General features: G+C 42.7%; 1 protein-coding gene across 3 annotated transcripts; it reads left to right on the top strand.

The window, feature by feature from the left end:
• The first annotated feature begins 135 nt into the window (after nucleotides 1-135).
• Nucleotides 136-13,235, top strand: MARVELD2 (MARVEL domain containing 2). 3 transcript variants are annotated; one of them, XM_077816321.1, is made up of 7 exons: nucleotides 136-201; nucleotides 963-2,132; nucleotides 6,575-6,607; nucleotides 8,947-9,080; nucleotides 9,695-9,866; nucleotides 10,321-10,371; nucleotides 12,170-13,235. In XM_077816321.1, exons 1-7 carry the CDS (start codon nucleotides 136-138, stop codon nucleotides 12,284-12,286), a joined length of 1,743 nt encoding a protein of 580 aa, XP_077672447.1. In that variant the 3' UTR covers nucleotides 12,287-13,235. The 3 variants fall into 3 exon arrangements, with proteins under 3 accessions (XP_077672447.1, XP_077672448.1, XP_077672449.1); XM_077816322.1 differs by lacking the exon at nucleotides 136-201 and adding an exon at nucleotides 284-380; XM_077816323.1 differs by lacking the exons at nucleotides 136-201; nucleotides 6,575-6,607 and adding an exon at nucleotides 284-380.
• The last annotated feature ends 6,620 nt before the right edge of the window (nucleotides 13,236-19,855 follow it).

Below are 19,855 nucleotides of genomic sequence, written 5' to 3'. Positions count from 1 at the left end.
TTGGGATTTGCTGCCGGAGGCTGGCGTGAGGACGGGTCCGTAGGTTTCTCGCTGCAGAGGGAGCCCGGCAGGCGGGGGCGCAGAGCGCTGCCGTTCAGCGTAATTTACCGTCTCTGCCCCCAGGGCAAATGGCGCATGGACGGGCCAGGCCGAGCAGGGCGCAGGTGCCCGCGAGGCCCGGGCTGGAGGCGGGACCGACAGGTGAGTTCCCGGGGCGGGGCTGGAGGGGATGGGCGGTCGCCTGACTCGAGGGGCGGGAGCGACCCAGGCGACAGCGGATCCAAGCGGAGCGGCCCGGCCCGACCCCACAGCGGCTGGGCGTTGTGCGGCGGGGCCGTGCGGGAAGCTGAGAAGTCGCTGGCGGGACGCGGAGGCTCGTGGTGAGCGGGGCGGCCCTTTGTCTGGCCGGGGGGAGAGGCGAGGAGGACAAGGGCTGTGCAGGGGCGGAGGAGCCGGCTCTCTGCAGATCCCCTTGCAGAATCGGGGCCCAAGACCCCCTGCTCCTGGGACTCGGTGAAACAGCAGCCAGAGAAGTGCCTCGTGGGTTTCTGCGCGTCACTTGATTGGGACGGGCTCGGTATAAAATCCCTGGAGTTTAGTTTATAGACAATTAAACAATTCCCCACACTTCGCTCTTAGACCTTGCATTGTCAACGTGAAATGGCTGCTGCGGTCATTGTTGGTTTCTCTGCGTTACCTTCGCTGTAACGCTAGAGGATAAAATATGAAGCATGATTGTTTCCAGGTGGAATGGGTTTATTTTTTTTCTAAAGTGTTGGCCTTTCTTTGAAGAATGCCCCAGTTTTGGTGGGGTTGTAAGTCTGTCGAGGAATAGTTTTTATTTTTGGCTTGTTCAGTGCTGAGCCCGTTGTTGGTATTTAACAGTTTCTTCAATGATGTTTGTAGGAACCGCACATGAAGTGGGAAGGGGATAACTTATAAATATTCATACAATTATCTAGGTGTTCCTAGAACAGGAGATCGAATCACAAATGTCTTCCAGAAGTGCGTTGTCGCAGCACAGATCGAGGGAGCATGGCAGAGCTACACAGTATGATGAAGTATACGTGGATTCCTCTTTTTTGGAAGATACAGCAAGTCTGCCTCAAAGTTCACAAAATGCTGAACTGCTACTGAGTGTGGATGCCTTGCCAGCACCACCTCTCCCACTGCAACCACCTCTCGGCCCTGAATTGTACCCAAGTGATCAAGAACCCTCTGATCTCAAACCAGTCAGGCGGTTCATTCCAGACTCCTGGAAGAACTTCTTCAAAGGGAGAAGAAATAATCCAGAATTGGATAAGCCAGCATCAGATATAAAATACACTTCTGGTGGAGTTGAGTGTTCTCCACCAGCGTCTCCAGTACAGCAAAACCACAAGTCAGCTGCTAGTTCTTATAAAGACCCATATGGAGGGTCAGGTGGAAGCTATAATTCTCGCAAAGAAGCTGAAGCCATGCTTACCCAAGATCTTTATCCCTCCCTAGAACGACATACTCAAATGGCTCTAACTTACAGTGAGAAAGTGGAAGCTTATAATTTGAGATACTCCTACATGAAATCATGGGCAGGTTTACTCAGAATTCTGTGTGTTGTAGAGCTGCTTTTAGGTGCAGCTGTCTTTGCTTGTGTCACAGCCTATATACACAAAGATAATGAATGGTACAACATGTTTGGATACTCACAGCCATATGGTTTTACAGCAAACAGTATATATGGAGGCTATTATTACAGTGGCCCCAAAACCCCTTTTATACTTGTTGTAGCAGGCTTGGCTTGGTTAGTGACCATAGCGCTTCTAGTGCTTGGCATGTCAATGTACTATCGAACTATTCTTCTGGACTCGAATTGGTGGCCTTTAACTGAATTTGGAATTAATGTTGCATTATTCATTCTGTATATGGCTGCTGCGATAGTCTATGTGAATGATGCTAACCGAGGTGGACTCTGCTATTACCAATTATTTAAAACACCAATGAATGCATCATTTTGCCGCATAGAAGGGGGACAGACAGCAGCAATGATCTTTTTGTTTGTCACAGTGATTGTCTATCTTATTAGTACAGTCGTTTGCCTAAAGCTATGGAGACATGAAGGAGCAAGGAGGCATAGAGAATTAATGGAACAAGAGGTAAGTCAAAAACTATCAGATCAAACTGATTGCATCAATTTTCTTGTGTGCATTTAGAGTGCAGGTTGCAAGGTGGGATTAAGTAGTAAACATTGGGTTCCAGTTCTCATTGTGCCTTGGGCTAACTGTGACGTTAGGCAAGTCATCTTGGTACTAGTTTTCCCAACTATACCACAGGAATATTTACCCACTCTTGTAATATTCTGAGCTCCCTAAAGGAAAGTGTCACGTTGCAAGGTGCGTTTCAGACCAGTGAGGGGTTGTGTCACTGCCTGCCCTCAGTGCTTAATTTGTAATGAAAGAGGTGCTGGGGCCCAAGCAATTTTTTTTTTTTTTTTTTTTTTTTACTTTCATAACGATGCAGCAACCCCGGAGGTGCCAGGGCTATGTACTGCCAAACCCAAAGGTGCAAGGAGCCGCCCTGGCACAAATGAAACACTGCCTGCTCTGTAATCTTGGGTGCCTCACAATGCTTTGCTGCTGTCGTTCTCAGCTAGAGCAACTCACAAACAGCTAAACAGCCTGCAGGTCACACCCTGAGTTTGTCTGTGTAGCTGCAGCTCTGGTCCATCAGCTCAGACCCCAGCGGCCTGTCAGCAGCATCCAGTCACACTCTGGCCTTAGTTATTATTTGCAGGTGATCCCAATACATTTCCAGTCCTGAATTTTCAGATAGTAAAGGTCCATTGCCCCTGTAAAGAGTCAACATTGAACAGTTTGCTACTTTAACCGGAGTTACCAAACGGTTCAGTTTAAACACAGCACTGAATTAGTTTAGATGAATAATAAAACAAGTTTATTTTACTACAAATAGAACGATTCTAAGTGAGTATAATGTATTAAAGTCAGAAATAGTTACAAGAGAAATAAAGATAAAATGCTTCCTAGTAGCTGAAATTTAACAAGCTAGACTTGGTTCAAAGTAAAGTCTTTACCACGTTTCCAGCAACATGGCTGACTAAATTCTAGGTCACACCCTTTCCCGCCAGCCCCCACAATTCAAAGGGGTGGTTCCTTTTGTCCTCTTCGGTGAGAGAGAGATTGGGGTGTGTTTGCCTCTCACTTCTGTAGTTCAGTAATCCTTTGAAATGCATTTTCCTGAGGTTTACCCCTAGATGAAGTTCATTCCGGCTGTGAGAAAGGAGATGTGAAGTGAAAGAAGTTCCCTGCTGTTGTTTGCCGAAATGCAAGTCGCTCTGTGCCTGACCTTGTTCTTTGCCAGATTGCTGATCAACTTTAATGACACTTGGCTGGAGGTGTCACCTTGTCCTTTCTTTGAGAAACCAGTTACCCTACAGCAGTGGTTTTCAAACTTTTTGTACTGGTGACCCCTTTCACACAGCAAGCCTCTGAGTGTGATCCCTGCTTATATGTTAAAAATGGGGGAGGGGGAGATAAATGTAATGGGGGCTGGGAGCTGTCAGTCCCAAGGAGCTGATAACTTGCAACCTGCATGTAACCACTTTGTGACCCCCCTGAGGGGTCAAGACCCATAGTTTGAGAACTCCTGCCCTAGAGTTGTCTTGTAAACACATTGTTGGCATAATTTCAGTTTATGTTAATAACTCTTAATACGTATTTCATACATACTTTACATAAAAATATTGATGATTGTGTTATAAATTTTTAACAAGGCATATTTTGCACAATTATTACAGTAGTGTGTAGGGTTTGAATACAGGGGTGGTCACAGAAAGGCACTAGCAAAGCACCTGATCCAGCATCCATTGAAGTCAGTGGTAGTCTTTCCATTGATTTCAGCAGACCTTGGGTCATGCAGTCACATGGAAAATATTGAAGTACTTTCCCTAAGTCAGCTGGTCAACTGCTTCTTAGTACATACTCTCTTCTGAAAAAAAGATAGGGAAGAATATAGTATAAACTGACTTACTTTAACACTTTAGTAGGAGGCCTTAAAGCAAATGAGCCTTTGAAGACAGAACTTTCAATTTAGAAGTTTGTCAGAGCTACTCTAAGGATATTAGAAACTGATTTTGTGAAGTGTGCGAAATACCAGACCACCACTCCTGACATATCTATGCATTTTCAGCTTTCCTCACACTACTAATTCAACACTGTGTTCTTGGATCTGAGAAGCCAAAGCCAAGCCTAAGTATTTGTCACTTATGTAATGATAAAAAGAAAAGGACTTGTGGCGCCTTAGAGACTAACAAATTTATTTGAGCATAAGCTTTCGTGAGCTACAGCTCACTTCATCGGATGTGAGTGATGAAGTGAGCTGTAGCTCACAAAAGCTTATGCTCAGATAAATTTGTTAGTCTCTAAGGCGCCGCAAGTCCTCCTTTTCTTTTTGCGGATACAGACTAATACGGCTGCTACTCTGAAACCTGTCATGATGTAATGATGTTTCTCTGATATTTAGAGTAAGAAAGGTTGGCAATTTTTTAAATACAGAAAGCTAGATAACTGAGTGCTGCTTTTTACTGGTTTCCTATGGTCTGGATATCCTGTGTGAAACAAAAAAAACTTTAATGCATTAGTCCTTAAATTCTAAATCAGTTTTCAGGTCTGTTCCTGCAAGCCCTTTCTCATTAGCATATTTACACTGTTTGTATGCCTTGTAGCTCTTGTATTAAAAAAAAGCATAATTCTTGATTTACCATGGTCAAAAATCATAATTCTAGTTATTTTAGCAATGTTGGGCATAGGTGGAGTGGCTTAAGGCTTAAAAGGAAAAAAAATCCACTGAAATAAAATATATTTTCATTATGCAGCCTACAAATCTGCTATAAAGCATCATGCTGTAACTTTGATAGAGTTCAGTACAAATTATGTTGTAGGGGCTCTAAATATAAGACTGCAGGATCACTTGTGCTCTGTTTCAACTATTTTGCAAATGGATTCGCAACATATTAGGAACATCCTTTATTATTAATTGCTTAATCTCCTATCTGGTGGATGATAACAGAAAATTTGTTTTATTTTTGCTTTATCAGCTAAAGCATTACAAGTGGGTTGTGCAAAACATGATCAAATTGAAACTCACATCTGATGAAGTGAGCTGTAGCTCACGAAAGCTCATGCTCAAATAAATTCGTTAGTCTCTAAGGTGCCACAAGTACTCCTTTTCTTTTTGCGAATACAGACTAACACGGCTGTTACTCTGAAACCTGTCATTATGCAAGGCACTGCATTTAGCCGTATGGAGTGGAAATCTATCAACTGCATGAAAAAACTTGCACAGTTGCATCTGATGAAGTGAGCTGTAGCTCACGAAAGCTCATGCTCAAATAAATTCGTTAGTCTCTAAGGTGCCACAAGTACTCCTTTTCTTTTTGCGAATACAGACTAACACGGCTGTTACTCTGAAACCTCACATTTTATTAAAAATGACTAAAATATCACATTCCACAAAATTCAGAGGATATACTTGAGCCACACCTAAATAGGATTCAGTTTTTGATTTTCCTTCTCTCACTAGAGAGGAAGAACAGTGGATTTCCTCCACTTTCTAATTTCAAACTTTAATTTTTCCTTTGTAAAATTCTCCTTAAAAGACACAGTTTTACTCATGACGTGTCCTAATTTCAAATTAAATGAGTAGCTGTATCATTCTCACAATATTCTTGTTAGAAGATTAATTTTATATTATAAAAATCTGAAAAAATAAGTTTTACTGAAGTTTATATATAAAATGATCAATTTATTCCCACCCACCGTCCAACATTCTTCTACTCTATTTACTTGAAAATATTCCTAAATAGATTATTTTTATAGTGGTTGGTTTGACTGAGCTGAGTATGATGGAAAATTGTTGAGGGCTGAGTTATTTTCCCAAAACAGATTTTAAAAAAAGAATGATTACTTCCCCCAAAGAGTTCATGGGTTAATATCAGACAAAATATAAGAGAGTAACAAAAATGGTCGGGAGGAGATTGAAGTATCTTATCTAAAAGTAGTAACTGAAAGCCTATGCTGTCCCACGGGTGTAATTCTTAAAGTTGTGTGTGTGGTGTTGTTTTTAAATAAATGCCAAAAATGGCTCAGAACTAAACTGGATGGTGGTAAACTGAATCTCATTGATGGTTCAACCTGGCGATGAACAATAAAAAACAACCTGTCAGCCATTCTTGCAACCGTTTCTATCACTTCTCAGTGACTCAGCAGACATCCTGGGCTGCAGAGTGACAATCCTGGAATCTTCTTATAAAATGCTCCAAATAAACTGGTCTAAATTGTTACAATATTTTTTGAATTACTGGCTTCTTTTTAAAATTTTCTTTAAAACTAATGACATCATACTGCCACACACAGCTTTCCTGAAAATAATAGATTTATTCATATTTAAACATTAATTGATCACAAATACCCTGTGTCCTATGACTTTTATGGGGTTTAGGATATTAAAGGTTTGTGCTTTTGCAGAATACATGTGTGATTCAAACCTTCGTTAAGCAATAAACTGTCTCCTTTTTTTTTAGATGAAAACACAATCTTTTTTACCAAAAAGGATGGTAAGAATCAAATTTATTCTCTCCTGTGTCTCTCTCCTAATTTTCTGACTGATATTATTATAGGATGGAAAGAGGTAAAGTTTTCCAAAGTGCTGACCAGAATAAGTTAATCTCTGTGTCAGATTCTCGCATTAAGTCTTAGCTCCTTAACACAAGACTGGTGGAACGCCACTATTTCTCAATCTTTTCTGGTCCTGAGGGAAGTCGTGGTCAGGTAGAACTCAAGCAATACCCCCTTTGGAGTATATCAACATTGCCTTCTGAATATTGTGGTTAACTTCCTTGACCATGGTAAACAAAGGAACTCCCTGCAGGAATGAGCAGCACCCATTGTTCCAGCTCTCCTCTAGAGCTTAGTGATGCTCATCAAGTGGCCTTTCTTGGTTTCAGCCTTGTTTTCCAGCTGGATCTGGTTCAGAGCTCTAAATTCTAATTCTTTGCCTCAAGTGTTTTGGTGCACCTGTGGTGCCTTTTTGTCTGTGTGTCAGTTTCTTGTTTTCAACAGACTTAAGACCGTTTGTATCGGTGCTTGGTCTGCTACTTTTTTGAATATGCTTGGGTTCAGTACTTCTTGGCACACATTTCTCTTGTTGTTCTGGTGCCTCCCTTGACTGGTCAGGACTTGACCCATTCTCCTCCCCCTTGGTGTTTTGGCAAGTATGACAGTGAGGAAGAAAGAAAGTTCGGTGTCTTCACATCTTGGCCACGTTGTAGGACAGGGGTGGACAAACTTTTTGGCCCGAGGGCCAGACTTGTGGGGAGGAGGGAACTGCCCCCCCAGCACTTGCTGGCCACGCGGCTGGGAGCCAGGGGAGCGGAGCAGGGTCACTCCAGTTCCCGCAGGAAGTGGCCAGCCCGCCCCCCCCAAGGAGGCCTGGGGCCCCACACAGCCCCCCCAAGGGGGCTGTGTATGGCACAAAAATAGCTAGGGAAGGCCCTGCAACCATGATATGCAGGATATATCTGCACATGTCATCTGATGAGCAAAAAGGTGTGGGAAGTGCCTCCAAACCGTTATTGAGGCACCCCAGAGAGAAAAGGCTAACCCGGAGCACTTTGAAGGGTAAATCCTTCAGGCTGAAACCTGAGTTAACCAAGACTACTGTGCCTTCTCTGCTCAAACCCCTAGTTTAGCAGTTTAAACTAAACCAGTTTAGTAAGAGTCGGGCAGTTTTACCACCAAATGCCTTGTGTAGTCATCAGCGAAGCTTTGCCAAGTGTTGGAATCTTGGGAATTTAAAGTCAAGGATATTGAGCGGTCTTTCCTCAGACGAGGCAGAGCCTCTGAGCAAGTGGTTGAATAAGGAGACAAGGAGAGAAACTCTGCTATTCTCCAGCATGTCTGAACTTAAGCTCATACTTCAGATAGCTCCACACTGAGACGTCTGGATTTTCCCCTCGTGTGCCCAGAGAAGAGAAGCCAGTGATTTTGGGTAACTGTGTGTGCTCAGTAATCGAATCCAGGGCTCCTGGATCTCTCTGGAGAAGCCCCAAAGCCCACAGTATCGTTCTGGAGACACGCCTCTAACTGTGTGCCAGCAAAGGCAGTATCTCTTGGTGCAGCCAGAACGCTTTTTGCACTGAGGCAGATGCTTATGCCCAGAGAAGCCCTGCCTTAGACACCAGTGCCCACAGCACTTCCTGTGCAGGGGCTCCAATGGTACTGATGCTCCCAAGGCAATACTTCCCACACAACCTTAACTCTGCCCCCATAAAAACTGGGAACTTCACCGTGACTTTCTCCTGCCTAACAGAAACTACCCTTTTCTCTGTGCCCACCACAACACCAAATAAGGATTCTTATTCCTACACTCCAGCAGGACCCTCAGGGAATGGGGAAAATTTTTGCTGATTGACAGAGATTAAATCAGATCCACTGAGCTACCTTTCTTCATAGTTTTCTTGTTGCACAATCACAATTAGTCTAGTAATACCTTAGGGGACTTCCTTAAACTTTCCAGTACTTCATTCAAGTCACACAAGACTAATACAGTATTCCCAAGCCCCCAGAGGAATGCTGTATTAAGGAACTGGTGTCACTACTGGGGCAGATTTAAGGTGGTTGTGTTGTGTGAGAAATCTCACTTTATATTTCTATATCCCGTGGTGGTGTAGCCATGTTGGTCACAGTACATTAGAGAGGCATGGTGGGTTGGTCCAATAAAAGATATTCACCCACTTTACATTTTCCAGTTTTCTAACTCATGCTTTGTTTTTGTCTCTAATATTACAGTTGCATTCAGGAAGGCATAGGAAACCGTTTAATACCTGCAATTTTAACTCCACACTAACAATTATTTTGTGTTTTTTATGTTTATCATTTTTACTTTTAAAATTAGTATGAAAGTGAAGACAGACCAAGAGAGGTCAATTACAGACAATTTAAATCGCTGGAAATGAAACCTGAACTACTTAATGGCCACATACCATCAGGGTACATTCCTAAGCCTATAGTGATGCCAGACTACTTAGCGTGAGTATTTTTGAAATTTTCCATTGTTTGTTTCATCAAAGAGGTGGTATTTTTTCTATTGGCTTATTTTAGTATCTAACCACTTTTTCATACTCTATTGGTCTCCAATTTCTTAGACATGAATTTTAAATAAGAGAATGATGGCCTGTGGACGTAGTATGTACATATTTAATATAAATGCATACTTTAAAAAATCAAAATTTTGTAATAGATTAAATAATTAAAATATCTAACAGAATATTTACCAAGGGGATGAGGAAAGGACATACAGTGATACAAAAATAACTGAGAGAATAAATGTACAGGCATTTCTTTGAACTTTTCTAGAACCTGCAATACTTGTTAAACAGTCTGACTGACAAAATCAGAATCAAACCTTAGCAAAGGAAATTTAGAAATGAGTAAAATTCATAGAAAGTAATAGTCTTTGCAAGCTAATGAAACGCCATAGGTCCATAAGGACATGTTTCAAATAATGTTAATTTGCATAACACTTAACTCAGATTTCAAAGTCTTGCGTATAACCTGCTGAAGTTTGCATGTGCTCAAAAAGCCACATTTACAGCTTTTTTGGAAAGTCAAAACTCCAGCACTAATAATCGTTTTTCTTATAGGAAATACCCAGCAATTCAGACAGACGATGAGCGAGATCGCTATAAAGCTGTGTTTAATGATCAGTTTGCTGAATATAAAGAGCTCTCTGCTGAAGTTCAGGTGGTCCTAAAAAAATTTGATGATTTGGATGTATTGGTGAGCAAGCTGTCCCTTCACCCTGGAAACATGCTGGTAAGTAGCTAATTAGATGCGTGTGTTTTTAAAAAAATTAATTGCAAAGCCAGACTAATTTGTTTTTGAGAATTGAGCACAATCTTAAACAGCTAGACTGCCTATGGGAAGAGAGAGACCTGATAATGCTAAAGATGAACAAACAGGATGGATTTGATCTCCTGAAAACCTATTATCTTCATATTAAAGAAATAGTGAAACACTTCATAACTAGCTTTGACCCATATTTTTATCTGTTTTTATTTTAGTTGTTTTCAGTTAGTTTCCATCTTAATTGAAAGTTTTGACTAATTTTAGTTGTTAGTGTTGACAAATTCAAACTAATGTTTTCAATGAAAACAAAAACTAAGCTATATCTCAGTTCACACATTTGACAAGTCCGGGTAGAACTTATGGGAGAACACTAACAACAAACATAAGGTTTTTAAAATGCTTCACCATTTTGTTTTAATAGGAACATGACAGAATTTCAAAAGTTCTGCAAGAATACAAAAAGAAGAAGAATGTGAGTATTTTCAGATTTACGTTTTAATACTAGTTTGCAACAGGGGCATAGGCATGGTGGGCCATGGCCCACCCACTTAGCGTCCAGGCCCAGCCCCAGCACCCCAATCCCACTTCCTGGCAGGAGCACTGCGGGGGGGGCAGAGTGGGTAGGGTCACGGGAGCTCCCATTTTTCTGGGCCCCACCTGGGCACACCCCCTTGGCCCAGTGGCTAATCTGCCAATGGGAGGAGGGCAGGTGAGTGAGCAGGCAGCCCACCAGCAGCAGAGGAACCCTCCAAAAGGGTAGGCCTGCCGTTGGGGGAGCCAGGCCCAGTTTGGGGCAGTGTAGATGGGAACTGTTACCACTGGAGAACGCCATCTCCTCCCGGAGCTGGGTGCACACCTAGGGCTCAGGGGCCTCTGGCCAGAGCGTCCATCGCCCGCCGCAAGGCCGGCTGGAGGTGGGGACGAGGCGGCCGCGAACCCTCATGTCCTCCTTCCCCTACCCCCTTTTGTTGCCCACCCACCTGAAGTTGGGGCCCACCCAAGTGTCCCGTCCTGGCTATGCCGCTGCTTTGCAATGATAATCCAATGGGTGGTTAAGAGGATGTAAGTCAGTGGTGGGCAACCACTCTGCTGGCGGCCGTGAGACAGTGTTTACATTGACGGTCCACAGGCACAGCCACCCGCAGCTCCCAGTTCACGGCCATTGGGAGCTGCGGGCGGCTGTGCCGGTGGATGGTCAACGTAAACACTGTCTCGTGGCCCGCCAGCGGATTACCCTGACTGGACGCAGGTTGCCCACCACTGATGTAAGTAGACAAAAGCAGCTTAACAGCAGGCACGATCTATTAGTTAAGGGTAGGCCCAGCCTTTGCGTGTTACAGTGTTCAGTGTACCTGTCACATAAAACGCTGGAGACTTGAGAAAGCAGGTAAAGTTTGTTGTCCAACTCATTACAATTTCATGTTGGTTGCATCTTGTGATAGCTCTAAATATATAAACTAGATTTCAAAAGAAACCGTTGATGTTCTTAGGCTAAGACGTTTTTCTGTTTGACGGTAGGTCCCATATATTAATGTCTTGCCTTGAGAAGGCTTGCTAACATTGTTCAGTTATTTTTTTGGAACCAATCCATTTTCCATCCACACATGCAACAAAAAGCCAACATTCCTTGTAAGTGATAAAAACAACAAGGTACATATGCTTAATCTTGAAAGGAAGTCTCTCATTTTCTTTTTAATCAACTCTTTTTTGGGGGGTGGGGGGGTGGACTATATATTAGTTGCAGAATAACTATTGCTGGAATCCAGAAGGGGTTCTATTTTATTGCTATTAAGTAGGTTAGGTAGGGGTGTGTGTAATTACTTGCATTCCAGTAAAATCTTGGCAATATAATCTCCTGATTTGTACCTTTTTGGTTTTTTTATTCAATGCAAAATGACGGTTCATATTAGTCTGTTTTGTCATTTGTTTTGTACATTCATTTTTTTTTGTTTGTTAAAGATCACCAGATACAAACCATCAGAACACAAATATATAACTGAAACAGGGCAGCACAACAAATAAAATTGCATTACTTTACTAAATGGCTAAAATATATCACAACCACAGCCCGTTTTCCACCCACCAAGAAAGCAGGAAAAGAGCAGGTAGAAGAAATTATGTTCAGGAAAGAACAGCATGTGTTTGGAGGGCATGTATCCATATGCATATGTGCTGTCCTCAGCCAACTACATTATTGATTGTTCTTGGAGAAAACTGAAAGATACATTGTATTAATATGAGTTGTTCGTTTGCTTGTATATTTCTTGCAGGATCCTACATTTCTGGAGAAAAGGGAACGTTGTGACTATCTAAAGAACAAACTTTCTCACATAAAACAAAGAATTCAGGACTACGATAAAGTTATGAATTGGAACACACAGCCATAGTATCACTCTAACTTTATGTGGAAGCTGCTTAGTATATTGAAAGAGAAATTATTTTTAAATATTTATCTTCAAAATTATCAACTTCCTAATGTGAAACTGATTGCTTCCTCGATCAATGCCGATATGTAGTCTCTTTAAATCTTGTGCATTTCGAACCAATTTTGTACAGAATCATATTTTAAATGCAATATAACAAATAAGTTAACAAGCTGTTTTATGGCATCTACACTAATTGTATGTTTTATTAATAGATAAATGCCTAAGTCTGTCCCTTTTTATGCAGTCATAGGTATGGTTATTTTTACTCATCTGTTCTCCCTTTCTTTTGTCTCTCTTTCCATGTGTGCACCCTTTCCACCAGATCTGGTTCTTCTAGATCTAGTCAAGAACCTGTGCAGTAGTGCTGTAACAACCTCAGATAATGACTTGGTGTATTTCCTGTATAGTTAGAGCCCTGCAAATCTGCAGATATCCACTTCATATCTGCAGACCATGTTTGTGGATCAGATGCAGATACAAATTTTGTATCTGCATAGGGCTCTACGTATGGTACTGGGAAAAAACTGCCGCTATGGAACTAGCACTCTCTACAAAACTCCCCTTGGTGACATAGGTAGAACTGCATGTGTTAAATTAAGGGAAGAGAACACCCAGAGGAACATGACTTTCTTGTTTTGAGAAAACTGGAGAGAGTAGCTGATGCAGGTAATTGTAAACACTAGGAGTCGAATGTACATAGTAAATTTTAAACTTAATTCTCAGTATAAAACCTCCCAAAAAAGTTATGGTACATAAACCATAAGCATCTGATGTAAATCCAAGTGAAACGTTTTTCACTGGTGAGACACAAGCCTCCAGAGATTTAGCGTACCTTTATACTAAACCTTACAATGTGGTCTGAATTTGTAAATCTGTTTCGTATCACAGTTGTAAATACTTACAAACTTATGCAAACAATGTCATCTTATATGAATTTTATCTTTGTATGAACTTTTTTTTACTAATTAAAATACACTAAAATTGTTAGTCGTTTTCTCATCGGTATTAGCTTCTTCACTGAACAGTTTTCTAGAACCAGTATGTCACTGGACATTTCATTTTGAAATATGTTATTTAAATGTCCAAAACATAATACTTGCTATAAGTACTTGGAACCAATTGCTTTTGTTAGGATTACATCATGGCTTTTGTTAGTCTTTTTTCTGAAACTTTCCATGCTTGGTCTCAGTTTAGAAGGGATTATATCGCCAAGCTATCATCAGTTATTAACTATGGTAGCTTTCCAAGTGTAGAGGAGAGGTATGTTCACAGCTTCTAGTGTAAGGCTGTGGTGTTTCTATGTGACCTTACACCGCTGTTCTAAAGCACTGCAAGTGTCTGTAACTCAAAGCCACTTCTAGCTCCCCCCCCTTTTTTTTAAAAGAAATGGGGAACACTTAAAGTAAAAAGAATTATGTCACTGTAATATCAGTGATGGGTTTCAGTACTCAAGATATGAAATTGGGATCGTTGACTTTTCAGCATGCTATAAACTGGTCACATTGCTTATCCCATATATTTGAGAGCTTTATTATGCTACACACTTAAAAAGATAACCAGGAATAAAAACATACATGCCACATGACCAAATGAATGTTAGTTCAAGAACCTAAACTCAGGTTCTGACAGCTGAGAATTTAAACTGTAAACCTAAGTTTTTTTTACCAAACATACGTGTGTGTTTCTAGGTATATTGTAGGTAATCTCTTGTTAGTTTTAACAGCTTGTCTTAAAATGTGTGCCCATCCAAACAACCAGTAAATCTATAAAATACTTATCAGAAGGTTCATATGAGCTAGATTTAACATTTTTGGGGTACTATGAATTGAGCCTGTGAAGTTTCTTTTTTTTAAATATAATATTTTGTTTTATTTTTGGGGAATGTGGTGGTGTCTTTGTTTTGTCCCTTGGGGAATAGGTTGCCAGGTCCTGCTCTCAGGTTGGGGGCACTGGAGGGGGGTTGCAGAGTGAACCCACTCCACACTTGCGCTGCAGTGGCGGCTCCTGTCCCACAGGTCTGGGCCTGGCTGCCTGCTTTGGGTGCTTGCGTACGGGGTCACAGTGCCACTCTCAAATTTTGGTCCCACAGGATAGATGCCACTGGTTTGGGGTGAGATTTTTGTTCTATTTTGTTTTGTTTTTCATTTTATTTTGTGGTGTTTTTCAGTTAAAAACATGAGGCTTTAACTATGAAACATGGCTCTGGAATTTACACACACACATTTAACTTTCACATGTTTATATTCTCTAGTATGTAGAAAGTTTCACTTGTCACAATCTGGGTCTGTTCTGTTTCTTGTGGATGGTCACCAGTCTCATAAGCTCCCTGAGTCTGGGTAGTGACCATTCAATATTATAACTTTGCATCTCTCAGGCACACCCCCAGGTGCAGACGCTGTCTGGATTTTAACTGTTGTTGTCTTTCAGTGTTAATGTAAAAGTAATCCACGACTGCTGCATGATTTCCTCCCTTCTATAAGAGAACTTGTGCTGCTTGTGTATATATGGCAAAGTTCTATTTCCATTGTTGGATCATATTAAAGAAGTTCTGTATAAAATCACAAATAAGTTTGATTCCCCATAGTTTAAATTCTAGGGTATTACTAATTAAGAGGTCTCTTGGTTTTTGGTACTGTTTCTCTCCCTCTATGTGTGAAACTTGCAAGCTGCTAATTGCGTTAGTACATTCTAAGACAGAGTCTGTTCTCAAAGCAATTCACACACACACAGAGAGAGAGAGAGACTCAAAGCAATACTCTGTAACAACAGAAACAGCACCCAGAGACTCCCCGCCCTTTTGTTGTATTAACAATTGTGATTAAAATAGAGATAGAGGATGTATGTGGATGGATGCTTGGTGTGGATAATAACTGAATGATCAGGGAGGTGCCAGCCTAAGAATCCAATGTCCCTCCGCTGAAGAAGGCGTCAAGTGGAAATAACCAGAGGACCCTCGGAGGGCAGACTGGAATCCACCCAACAGCCTCAAGAATGGGAGAACCAAAGAACAAGATAACATCTAGCAGCACGGAGCTGTCAGGAATGTGCTATCTGCTGATTGATTCAGCAACAGCATGATGAAGCAATTCCCATAGACTGACATAGGAAAAAACTCCTATAAAAATGGACTCTAGAAAGTGAGAACTTTGGGGTCTGATTCTGCAAACCAACTTCCAGGAGCATCAGATGAGCATTTGACAAGCCCCTGCTCCCTCCTCATGTCCAGGCCACCTGGCCAGTGGCTTGGCATGAGCAACTCTAAGGCTGGTAACTATGATGATAACCTTGCAGAACCTGTGTGTGTGTGTGTGTGTGTGTGTATGAATGAATGAATGTGTGAATAAATATGAAATTGAATGGAGTGTTTATAGCTATAACTGCTTACTATGATTCTTTCTGTATTCACAATAAATGTGGTATTTTGCCTTTTCCCCTTTAATAAGATCCTGATCCTGCTGGTTTTTATTTTATTGGTATAACGCCACTGTGTTAATATCGGGATGAAAAAGCTGCATTTCATAAATGATTCTTACCACTTTCTGGACCATACAGTCCAGTACAATTCTAATTCCAGTATTTACAGAATGTACTTAAGGTTTGTGTCATGGGGCAATTATTCTGATGTTAGTTTTAAATTACAGATAAATCTGCTGCATGAGCAGTTTTGCACACCTGATATGCTGCTTTTCATATAATTACTCTTGGGGAAAAAGATCTAGGAATTACCTGAGTTCTTTATCAAAACATGATATGAGAAAGAAAGAAAGAAAGAAAGGCCTGAGATATAGGAGAAATTCTTTAGGACAATGGTGCAACTACACTACAGTGATAAACTAGAACTGAGGGTGCACTATATGTAATTGCTCACACTGTTAGACGTATCATGTGTTAGTTCCCATTCATTTTAATAATCTGCTCTTTTACTATGATTCATGGCTTGGGTGAAAGAACTCTGCTCATAACTAATTGTTAAGTAGACACATGTAAAGAAAGCATGCCCTTCCATAATTTAGTGGAAACTTACGTGTTTTACTTCTCTTAGCAGCTATTTATTTAGAAGCCTGTGTTGTTTTACAAAATGGTCTTTATGGTAGATGGTGAAAATAACTGAAGTCTATTCCTTTAACGAATACTTAAGCATGAACTCTCATGTGAAGTAGTTATGAAAATTTTATTTTTGTTTAATCTGAATGTGGGCCTTATGTCAGCTTTACAGGTTTGAAGTTCTTTACCCTTTGCATGAGATATAGCTTAGCAGTAGCAATTTGTGCTATCAGTGTGTTTTGGCAGGGTTTACTGCTAGGATGTGAAGGTAGCAGAGTCTCTTTGTTCACTCAGGGCTTGTCCACACTTAAAACAGTGCAGTGGGGCAGCTAGGGTGGCCAGGTGTCCTGATTTTATAGGGACAGTCCCAATATTTTGGCCTTTTTCTTATATAGGCTCCTATTATACCCCACTCCTGTCCCGATTTTTCACACTTGCTGTCTGGTCACCGTAGGTGCAGCTCCCCCGACCCCTCTGTTTAGGTATTCCACCCCCGTGCAATGTAGTAGCTAGGTCAACAGGAGAATCACTGGGGGGGTGGATTTTTGTACTTATACTGACCTAATTTCCTAGTGTAGACCAGGCCTCAGTCTCTGCTGGATTTGCCAACTATTTACTCTTAGGGCACATCTACACTTGCAAAGTTACAGCGCTGCTCAGCGCGTGCTAAAGGAAAACCACTGTTGTGTGTTCACATTGACAGCTGTCTGCGCAATAGCGTGTTCACGCTTGTGGCGCTATTTGGAGTGATGTACTCTGGGCAGCTATCCCACAGAGTACCTCTTTCTCTTTTGCTGCTAAGACCTGTGGGAAGGCAGAAGGGGAACGGGGCTTCCTGGGTGCTGTCCCAATGCCCCGTGATGCATTGCTTTGAATCCTAGCAATCCCTGTGCTTCAGTCCGCATTTGGCGCCATCTTTCAACGGTTTGTGTACTGCGTGCCCTGCCCTGCCTCTTTCGGGCTGCAGGAATGGATCCCGAGCTGCTGACCAGTATGCTGCTCGTCATGAATGGCAGTGGAGTTATTCCTTAAATTACGAAGGCAAGAGGAGTGCGACATTGATCTTGCCACGCATACTAGCTAGGACACAAGATTGCTGGTGGCATTCACAGAGGTGCTGAACACTGTGGAACGCCGCTTTTGGGCTCAGGAAACAAGCACTGAGTGGCGGAATCACATTGTGATGCCCGTCTGGGATGACAAGCAGTGGCTGCAGAACTTTAGAATGAGGAAAGCCACATTCATGGGACTGTGTGATGAGCTCGCCCCAGCCCTGCGGATACAAGAATGAACTGCCCTGTTGCTGGAGAAGCATGGGGCGATTGCACTGTGGAAGTTGGCCACTCCAGAGTGCTACCAATTGGTCGCTAACCAGTTCAGAGTGGGAAAGTCGACCGCTGGAGTCGTGTTGATGGAAGTGTGCAGCGCCATTAATCGCATCCTGCTCCGAAAGACTGTGACTCTGGGCAACATGCGTGACATTGTGGATGGCTTTGCACAAATGGGTTGCCCTAACTGTGGAGGAGTGCTCAATGGCATGTATGTTCCAATTCCGGCACCAGACCACCTAGCCACTGAGTACATTAATTGCAAGGGGTATTTCTCAATGGTTCTCCAGGCGCTTGTGGATCACCGTGGGCATTTCACAGACACTAACATAGACTGATCCGGAAAGGTCTTGAACTGGCCTGTTCAAGAAGCTGCAAGCAGGGACTTTCTTCCCTGACCAGAAGATTAGGGGAGTCCGTAGGGGAAGTCGAAATGCCCATCGTGATCCTGGGAGACCCTGCCTACCCCTTAATGCCGTGGCTCATGAAGCCATACATGGGGCAACTTGACAGCAGCAAGGAGTGGTTCAACAACAGGCTGAGCAGAATGACTGCGGAGTGTGCTTTTGGCCGTTTGAAAGCTCACTGGCAATACGTGTATGGGAAGCTGGACATGGACGATGACAGTATTCCTGTGCTTATAGCCGCGTGCTGTATGCTCCATAATATTTGTGAAGGGTCAGGTGAAAGCTTCAATCAGGGCTGGACTGCAGAGGCTGAGCACCTGGAGGCTAAGTTTGAACCACCAGAGACCAGGGCTATTAGAGGGGCACAGCGCAGGGCCATAAGGATCAGGATGCTTGCAGCAGCAATTTGAAGCTAAAAGCCACTAATATCTGCTGTTATGCTCGGGATTGCAGTGCTTGTAATGCTAAGAGGTGCACGTGATGCAAGAAGGGGCCTTAACATAATTGTATGTTGCTTTGCAGTGCTCTTTTTGCGTTCACTTAATAAAATATTGCTTTCAAACAAACATAATTCTTTTATTGAAAGACAATCACTAGAGGAGAGAGTAAATTAAAAAAAACATCAGCAGGGAGGGGGATGGGGGATGGGAAGGTCTCAAGAGGAGGAGGGGTCCCGGGACGGCTACAGATTTGTGTATGTTGACGGATCATAGCCAACCCTCTCCACTGGAGTACAATGCAGTGGGTGCTGTACTTCAACATTGCCAAACTGCAGAGGGATGGGTGTTGAGTTCAGTGGGTAGTGGGAGTCCACAGTGCTGGACTGTGAGGAGGGAGGAGTGGAATGCTGCGGGTACAGACTGGAGCCAGGAGGTTGATAACAGTGTGTTGGCGCTATGGGGGAGGAGGGTCACATGGGGAAGAGTTTTGCAACAGCGGCTGCAGGGGAGGGTAGGCGCGGGGCTGCTCAGTTTGAAGAGCTAGTCTCGCCTGGAGTGTGTCTGCTTGGTGCTCCGTAACTGTTAAGAGCCGCTCTGTGGCTTCTTTCTGGTGTGCTGCTTTCTCCTTTCAGTCCCTCTTCTCGCTGTCCCGCCACTCCTTCAGTTCTTTTTTCTCGGTGGCTGAGTGCATCATAACCTCACGCATGAAGTCCTCTTTAGTTCTTCTTGGACACTTTCTAATTCTGCACAGCCATTCTACCATCGATAACAAAGAGGGAGGCTGGGCTCCCAAGGTCATCTCTGTGAAGTTTAAATGCAACATTTTACAGAAGCAGTATTGTTTGCAACACAGACAACACTGTTTCAGTGCTTTAAAACACAGCCAGTACTCACACACCTGTCACTAACTGGCTGGCCCCAGGCAAGCACACATGAGCCACAAGACCCCCAAAATGGTGAGTAGCCACAGGGTAAATCTCTGTTCCCAGACCCTGCTGTACACTGGGCATGTGGCACTTGGGGAGAGCCAGCACTGTAGGGTGGGCCTGATAATCATTCCTGTCCCCACACTTTCCACAGGAGGTGATCATTATGGAAGATATCTCGCTGCTGAGGGTGAGCAGGGAATCAAAGGAGGGTCTTCTCCAACCCTGTGGCTTCCACCCTGGCCCCTATGCGGCTCGCCTGTGTGCAGCAATGGTCCCCCGGCGCCTGTGACCACAAAGTGGTGTAGGAAAGTTATCGTTAATGGGGCAAGAAACAAAGTAGCTCTGCCAAGGAACCTGCAGCAGCAGATTGCTCAGTATCTCC

The sequence above is a fragment of the Eretmochelys imbricata genome, chromosome 5 (assembly GCF_965152235.1).
Source record: "Eretmochelys imbricata isolate rEreImb1 chromosome 5, rEreImb1.hap1, whole genome shotgun sequence".
In the NCBI taxonomy this organism is placed as follows: domain Eukaryota; kingdom Metazoa; phylum Chordata; order Testudines; family Cheloniidae; genus Eretmochelys; species Eretmochelys imbricata.
The sequence above is the reverse complement of the archived record's forward strand: the minus strand, read 5'-3'. Positions and strand labels throughout refer to the sequence as shown.

Bases quoted from the DNA above. Each gene is read 5' to 3' on its own strand.
- MARVELD2 (XM_077816321.1), top strand. From the start codon at position 136: ATGGACGGGCCAGGCCGAGCAGGGCGCAGGTGCCCGCGAGGCCCGGGC. The intron at 9,081-9,694 runs GTGAGTATTTTT...TTTTTCTTATAG, and splicing joins GTGATGCCAGACTACTTAGC to GAAATACCCAGCAATTCAGA. The intron at 9,867-10,320 runs GTAAGTAGCTAA...TTGTTTTAATAG, and splicing joins TTCACCCTGGAAACATGCTG to GAACATGACAGAATTTCAAA.